At 37.2% G+C, this 8,758-nt stretch overlaps 1 protein-coding gene across 4 annotated transcripts in view; it reads right to left on the bottom strand.

Moving 5' to 3' along the window:
- Positions 1–8,515, bottom strand: part of LOC124612250 (RNA-binding protein Pasilla) — an 83,035-nt gene extending 74,520 nt beyond the window's left edge. For 3 of the 4 annotated variants that reach the window (XM_047140327.1, XM_047140326.1, XM_047140325.1), the window contains exons 1-3: positions 8,482–8,515; positions 8,145–8,396; positions 4,148–4,294 (exon numbers count right to left, since the gene is read on the bottom strand). In XM_047140327.1, coding sequence (XP_046996283.1) covers positions 4,148–4,294; positions 8,145–8,396; positions 8,482–8,500 — 418 coding nt within the window. In that variant the 5' untranslated portion in view covers positions 8,501–8,515. Of the gene's footprint in view, positions 1–4,147; positions 4,295–7,985; positions 8,117–8,144; positions 8,397–8,481 lie in introns of those variants that run through there. The other variant, XM_047140328.1, reaches the window with a different exon arrangement.
- Positions 8,516–8,758: the final 243 nt, after the last annotated feature.

The raw sequence follows: 8,758 nt of genomic DNA on the forward strand, positions 1-8,758 counted from the left end.
ACACACACACACACACACACACACACACACCCCTGCCTCTCTACACTGTGCTCACTCGACTGCAGGGAGAAAGGTATGTGCATATTAAGGTGATTTTTATATTGCACAGTCAATTTGAGTACACTTTTTAAAATTCTGATGCCATTGATGAGCAAACAGTAAAGGAAAATTAGGAGCAAGTTGGAAAAGTAATTACGGTTCAGGGAGAAGAAATAAAAAGTTTTAAGATTTGCGAATGAAATTGTCACCTAACCTACTTTGATTCCCTAAGGAATCATTGTGCATGGCAACTGTAGATTATTATACGGAAGGGGTCGACCGAAGTGTCCGGCTTTGACCCGTGACATAAGGCTGTTGTTGTGTGTGAAGTCACGACGGCGCGGAATTTAGTTTGTGAGAGTGGCGTGTTTGTAGGTGTCGTTTTGATGCGATCGGTGGTGCTCTCTGGTGGTGTGTTAGGTGATGTTTTTGGTTTAGTTTGCGAATGTGGCGTCGTGTGTGAATTTTGGTAAATTGCTTTTTTTATGTCTTTGGTAGGTATGGATATGACTGACAGGGTCAACAGTTTTCGGTTGTCGGCTAGGATGGGGGACAGTGCATTGTCTCTAATAAAATTTCTTCAGCTATTCGGATTTTTGGATGAAGTCTTGAAGTGTTCAGTATGTCGTGAAGAAATGAGGCTTGCTTACAGTTCCGGCGTCTCAGACCAGGGACTGCTGTATGTGGAGATGTCGTAAGGATAACAGGTCAAGGGAAGTGTTCGATCCAAATGTGTGGCTGTTAATGTTGGTATCAGTATCGGGAGATGTTTTTGAGCGTTATAGGTCAAGGGAAGTGTTAGGTCCTAATTTACGGGATCGGGAGCTGCTGTTGAGCTATATAGGTCGAGGGAAGTGTCAGATTCCAGATGGGGAGTTTTGTGACGTCAGTTTTTTTCATTGTTTTGTGTGGTTTTGTATGGGGGGTGGATGTATTAATTTGTTTATATTTAGTTTGTCCCCACCCAAAACCCCCCTATTTCCCACACTTGTCCCGTTAAGTGTCATTAGGCTTTTTGTGGAACGTGTGTGTATTTGTTTTTCGATGTATTTTCGTCCTCATAATGTGTATGTAACTACTTTATATGCGCCATATTGAAATCGTGGTTTATGGACGTTTCCGCCATATTTGTGATGTCATATATCCAGATTTCAGCTACAAATAGCCATCTTCAAAGCACGGCTGTTTAGAGCTGAAATCTGGATACAAAAAAAGCAAAATAATAATAATAATAATAACATGGGATTGACTGCTGAGCTATTCTTCCTTGTATTAGCAAAGCCCTTTCAGTATCAGGTGATCAGAATTGACAGTGTCTTGAAAATAGGTTACAAGATGGGCACAAACAAGGATAAGGAAGTGAAATCAAATCAGATCAAATATTCTTGGTAAGATTATGAGGGTGGTTTTAAAATTTCCAGAATACACTTGGGGATTCTGCTCCTTCATATTCAACTGTCGCCAAGTGGACAAATGAATTTAAATTTGGCCGGGAGAGCTTAGATGATGACCTGCACAGTGGTCGGCAAGATGTGTCACTACTACAGAAATCATTGCAAAAATGCACTAAATGGTCACCGAGGATCGCCGATTGAAAGTGTGTGAAATTGCTCAGATTTGCCAGATGTCATCTGAAAAGGTATATAACATTTTAACTGAGAAATTAGAAATGAAAAAATTATCTACAAGATGGGTGCCATGACTCTTGACGCATGCCCACACACATGCCATCGCCTTGGCAAAATTACAAGAACTAAGGTATGAATTGTTGCCACACCTGCCTTATTCACCTGATATGGCTCCGTAAATTCCACCTCTTTCGAAAACTGAAAATTATTCTTGGCGGACGAAGATTCACTTCAATCAGAGAATTGATAGCCAGAAACTATTGTGCAGGCCTGGAGGAAATCATTTTCAAGATGGAACATTGTCGGACCAAGTGCATTAGTCTAAAAGGCGACTACATTGATAAATAAAAAAAAGTTTCGGTGATGTAAGAACTTTTCAAACCACCCTCGAACATTAAGACGTGAAAAACAAAGTTGTAAACAAGTTTTGCTACTTGAAGAGCAAAATATTACATGATAGCACAAGTAAAGAGGATATAAAATGCAAACCTGCAATTTAATTACCATTAGATTTGTTGTACATGAACCTCATCAGAATTATGCTAAGTAATGCTTAAGTAAATGAATTAACATTTCAACTGCTAGAAATGTATATATACTTGTACGATCTGTATGCCACCAGTGCAGTATTCTTGCAGACAGTGATAACTAGTATGAGATACAATTTCTCATCCCCTTTTTTCTGCAACTATTTTCTTCTTGACAATTCTTGCCCTTCAAAAATTCATAGTCAAAAATGCTGTTTTTCCAAGTGTCCCACTTTCGCCTTCTAGAAATACAACCAACTGTTTGTTAGACATTTCATGCTGATTTAATGTTTCTTCTTGATTCATCTGAATGTCATCATCACATTCTAAAGCTCATTAAGAGCTGGTAATGCTTTAATACCGTATTCTAACAGATGAACAGTGACCGGATTTCTCACTTGCTACCCATCGTTAGTCTCTCACAACCAAATAAAATATTGATCAGGGTTCAAAATCAATTTTTTGTACAACTTTTTCACTTTTCAATGTTACCTTTAATTAAAAATTAGCATTAATGTTCACATTCAGTAGCCATACATGCATGAGTACAGTTATTACGAATCTGTTCAAATACAAGAGTTTGTTAGATGATTGAATTTAATGCTATTTCCTCCTGTCTTTCATAAAATTGTCAAATTTTAAGCAGAGCAATAGATTGCTGTTTTGGACAGTTTATAATTTCTCACATATCCCTCGCACTTTTGCTGCACAAGTCAAATGTCACACAATTGTTTGAACAACATCAATATTGTATCAAGCACTTTGGCATATCAGGAAATCTCGAGCCGGTTCAAATGCAAGTATTATTCTTTGCCCACCCCTGCCCTTCCAAAGTCTTTGAAATAAATCTACAAGTGACCTTAACTGCCAAAGTGTCATCTGTAAATTTAAGACAATCCCTATCTGCTCTACCAACAATGTACAAATATTGACCTCAGCAGCAACAGTTTAATCAGTGATTACCAGACAGACCTGTATTTTTCAAATGATGAATTTGGGAAAAGAACCTCATAATTGGGTAAATACTGAGGAAAGAGAGAATATCGTGAGCAAGTTTGTGGGACCTGAATTGGGAATTTTAACAGTGTACCGACTTGCCTCTCTAAAAAAAAAAAATCACGAATTCAATGCTGGAAAACAAACAGCCAGTGAACAGATGAACCAAATAAAACCCTGACCTCGCCAAGCCACTGTACCACACGTGTGTTTCTGCTTGCTGTTGTGTCGTAGGGCACACGGATTTGCATGGACATTATTAACATGGCAAAAGGTTACTTTGATAGTTACTGATATATACTGGTACTGGCAGATGGCAGGGTATGAGTACTTCAAACACCACCTAAGGCAATGCAAAAAGGTGTTTGTCTACAAGAGACGAAATGAAGAGAAATTCCATCACTGCTACAATGGAGTTCCAATTTAGATATGATCTGAAAAGATTTACCAACAACAACAAAAAGTATGCCAGGACAATTTAGCTTCTTTCAAAAGCACTCTTCAATGGAATAACAGAATGGGGATGAAAAAATTAGTGTCATAATTTCAAATGTTCCCAGATAGCAACCTACACAGAAAGTGTAAATCACTGGATATGGTCTTTAGAAAGTATTTACTGTCTTTCGTAGAGCATTTAAATACCAAAATGATGTTATTTCTGAATAGAATGTGTTCAGCAGTTTGACAACATTAGTTAATACCAAATGTCCCATATTGAAACCAAGCTTTCTCTACAAAAGAATCATGGAAACTGGAACTTCCAATGAACAAAGACAAAATACACGAAGACAGATTCACCTTTTTACATGTAGCAATGAACATATTCCCATTTAAGCCAATACATCATACCATTTCCCATTACTGACTGATTAACTCTAAAAAAAAAAAAAAAAAAAAAAAGCTACTTCATAAAACTTTTAGCTGGAACTATTTGTGTGCCCGATGTATCAACGTTACCTGGGTAAAAGTCATTGGCCTTCGACATTTTAACTCTCGCACCCGTGTCCTTCTGCAGCTGAGCTATTGTCTCTCCACCCTTTCCTATGATAGCTCCAGCAGCAGTGCTTGGTACCAGTAGTTTGAAATGGTAAGTGCCGTCCCCACCTGCAATGAAAATCTGTATTAAGATAAGCACTGAACTAAACTAGCAGTAACAACATTTGACTGTCTTGAAGTCACAAATTGTAATTATCAATGATGCAACACTCATATTACTAATAGCAAATATTACTTTTTAAATCGTTTGAAACTTACACTTGTAAACAACGTGTCGCAGTTCACAAGGGGGGGGATGGTATTCGCACGTCATGCAGTAGTTACATAAAGATGAGTAGACTAGCACATGAGAGATGAAAACAGCTGTAGGTCACATTAAAATTAACTGACATACATTACCAGTGACAATGTACACATCAATGGGGTTAGCTCCACTAAATGGTTCCTGGCAGTAAAACAGATTTCAAGTTCAAAAACTCTCTCTTCCATGTTCTTGTTTGAAACCATGACTCACTTATTGAAGAACTCACCTCTGGTTCTTACATGGTGACTGGAAGCTTATTTTGGATAGTATTTAATGGGAATACCTTCAACAATTTTCACTGGTAGAAGTCTATATCATAACCAGTGGCGCACTTACATGTCTCATGCAGCAATACTATCAGCAGTTACTGTGAGGTATGGCAAGTGAAAGAAGGTGTGTCAGCTGCTGGTTCTACACAGCTAATGGGTGAGTAATAGACATACAACAGGTTTTGAAACAAGAGAAAGGAATATTGTCACAACCTCAAATCAATATACTAAAACATCAGAAATCTTAACAAGTTCGCAAGAAACAGTCAAACTTTGTGATGGCCAAGATTATAACTCTAATAAATACTCGTTTCATTTGGAGAACCAAAAGCCCATAATTTGTGACATATTTGGAATAAAATAAAAACACAAACAAAATTTTTGTGACAATAGTGAAGAAGACAATTGTTTCGATTTCGGTGCTAGAAATTCAGCTCCTCTATTCTCACCTATCATTGGTTATGTGAAAGAACCATTCCATTGGCTATGCAATACTAATGTGATGTCCACTTATGTGCAATAGAGAAACACAGTGGCACTGGTCCTGTTCTACACTTTAGCCATTTTCAACTCCTGTTTTGTGAGCTGATCTAATACTTTAGTATTTGCAATTCTCTTAGTGTAAAGCATTTCCTTTTACACATGACTGAAAAGGGAAGGGTCTGTATCATCTTTACTGTTAGACAACAATTTCTAGTTTCAATTTTTCAAAAGCAGAACTTCCAGTTGTTAAAATCCTGACTGGTATTTGGTCTTATGTAACATGACTGATTAACATGGGCCGAAAGAAAACTATTAGCACAAAGTGATTGGTTATGTATTTTATGTCTACAGAAATTGCCAACCTTTTTAACCTGGTGACTATCTCAAAGGCACCCTTGTCAGTATGGTGGAGTTTTACATGAACAAATCTAAAATATGGGAAATTATGTCTTTTCATGTTCACTTAAATTGAGAGGGATTGGGGAAGGGAATCCCAGTAGGCCTAATCATGATTGACTCAACACATAATTACGGATTTCCTAAGAGTACACACTGACACGAATTTCATTGTTAGGCGGGACAGGTAATTTTGTTTCTTAAAAGGCTAACGTTTGGGAAAATTTGTTTCTACAAATAATCTAGTAAAGTATCTTCAGTATTCCTGTGTGTTCTGTTAGTAATGTAACTAGAATTATTACAAGTCACTAGACTTCTTGCATAGATATCAAGCACTTAAGTTCACTAACATTTGCTCCACATGCAAAAGGCAATTTGTATAATTTAAGTAGCCTATCTGGATGTTAGCTTACTTTGCAATCTTCCATATATTAAAATGTGGAATAATGCAGTACAGCAATTAGATTGTCAAAAATGTGCTGCATGAATAATGTGTGGCTCAACATTTTCAACACCTTCGTCATTTTCAAATCTGAACGGTACCCAAGTATGTCACGATTTTACACTTATGTACATTTTGAAGTTAGGCCTATCTTGGGTATCAAAATCAGCCAGCTGAGTACTGTATCTGCTTATTTCAAATAAAGTAGGCTAACACGTTATGCCTGAAAGTGATTTCATTTAACAAGTATGTTTACTTGTGGAATTTGTCTTTACGAACTGCGTACTGTATGAAAATAATAAAAGGATATTAATGTCGAACATTTCAACAAAGAGGACATTACCAGTGGAAAAAGTTCACACTGGACAAGGATGGGGATTTAACTGTCCTGTTTTTCTCTACATAGCACCTTAACTTTAACCTTAAAACAGTCAAAAGAAATCTAAACATTTGTCTGAACTGAGGTTGAACCCTATTCTTCCCAAATGACTGCCACTGCAGTACAAAAATAATAGCATCAATGTTAACTCATGAGTGCAAGACAGCAAGCTACGTAGTAATAAAAATATTTGACCAACTCCCTTGTCGATTATGGATACTGAAACAGTTTGAAAAGCAATGGAAATCAATCTTCGATCACTTTCTGAACAGAACCACTAAATTTAAATGTAGTTCAATTTTAATGAAAAGCCATATCGTGCAAAGCACCAGTATTCAGTAACGATGGAACCTACTTGCAGATGGTGAAAACACACACAATCGTTTCCCCACACAAAGTATGCTGAAGGGCCATTCCATGAAACGAGATTTTGTTACATCTATAACACTTCCTGTTGCTTTGTTTAGTGGTCAATAAACACTGCCTACATCAAACCTTCGCTGTATGTTGTTTATATTCACGAGTGTGTGTATTTTTCCGTTAACATTCTGATGTCAACTGAACAAATGGTACGTCCATAACACTGAATGACCCCAAAATCTTACTCCTGTGTTGAAAAAGGAACGCCTGAATGATTATTATACATGTAATACAATATAGGTCATCTAAATCCGTTAACAATAACAAATTTACATGACATAATACGATAATTAAAAGTCTTCAAACGAGCAAATTAGATGATGTGCATACTGTCACACGATAACTTCGTATATATAAACGATTAACCAGGTTTCCTGCAAAACAGAAAAACTTAATACATCATTAACCGAATTCTGATTTTATATCCAAGGTGCAAAGCGCTATGATATATTCTCTCAATAAATTACGTCAACCTATTTACTGGGAAAAACAGTATCTAGGCTGTCATTCCTGCCCAAATATTTTTCATTAACTGGGTGTGCGAAGTATATCTGCTTAAAACGTCACTCCCCAGAATTAAATTCAAGTAAATGGGGCATTTAATAAGAGTAGTCTGTTACAGCTGAGAAAGACTAGAGAAAATGACCTGTACAATATCGTTAGTTTATACATTTCGACATCACCTTCATAGAAAAAGTACCTGGCGGAATGCGTACATAGCACTGCACATGTGCCCCAGAAATCAACTGTGTAATAAAATTAGACTTCTGGCATTTACTAACTATCTGTTACCTCCTTCGGTAGGCTCCATAACACGCATGTCATCAATAGATAAATTGTGTGTGCAGAAAATCGCAACAATAGAAGTGAAAATACGAATTCATTTGATAAAAATCAATAACAATTCATTCTCTCCAGTACAACCGTCACGTCTTCACTGTCACGTAACATTTTATTGCAAGTCACCAGCCAGCCATCATTATGACAGCATCGTTGCGCTACAATTTTCGACAAATAACATTATTTACGGGCTAAACTGAAATATTACATCGAAATATTAACTTCTCGCCATCATTTTTCCGTCATATTTTCTTTTAATAACTCACTTTTTCCATTGAAAACAGAACCGTATTGCGCACATTTCTCCATTACTGCCACCTCAAACGCCAAAGTGGAACCAACACATAGCAACAGTATGGCAAAACTTATGCTTGACTACTTATGAATCTTGGCAGCTTAGGAATTATTAAGAACGATTAGGTTACCTCCGGCATAGTGCGATTTCTTCGTAACCCCATTTTCAACATCACCATCGAGCGGCCTTTTCCTTGAATCTGGTATTTCTGGGGATGGACACGTATCCATACCCGTGTCAGCCGCCATATTACACTGCGCTGCATTCCCGGCATGCAAATCGAAGCACTGTTCACTTTTCACATTTCGCATTCGTGATTGGTTGTGATTCCATTTTTCCGGCCTTCCCCCAATTAAAGTATGTGTAGAGGTAATTGCAATAACTGCAACAAACAATGAAACATCACAGACGAATATAAATTACATAGTTGGGTGCACTGCTAAATAAAGTTACATTCTCAGGCTCACATCCATACAACACAAACATAGTACGTTGGAGATAACATTGGCTTTACTTTCCTCCCTGTTGGAGCTGTTTCTGGAAATTTCACAACAATATCAGGAAATTAAGGGTATCTTCATTCATGAAAAATATGTACCACCCTCCGCTTTCCAAACAGTCAGGGCTAGACAGGCTGCAATTACATCACAAAACCAAACTCAATGTTACTATTGACGTACTAGTACTTACCACGAGGACGCACAAATAAGTGCATATGTACGTTAATGGCACATTTTATTTTTT

Source organism: Schistocerca americana, chromosome 4 (genome assembly GCF_021461395.2).
Source record: "Schistocerca americana isolate TAMUIC-IGC-003095 chromosome 4, iqSchAmer2.1, whole genome shotgun sequence".
Taxonomy (NCBI): domain Eukaryota; kingdom Metazoa; phylum Arthropoda; class Insecta; order Orthoptera; family Acrididae; genus Schistocerca; species Schistocerca americana.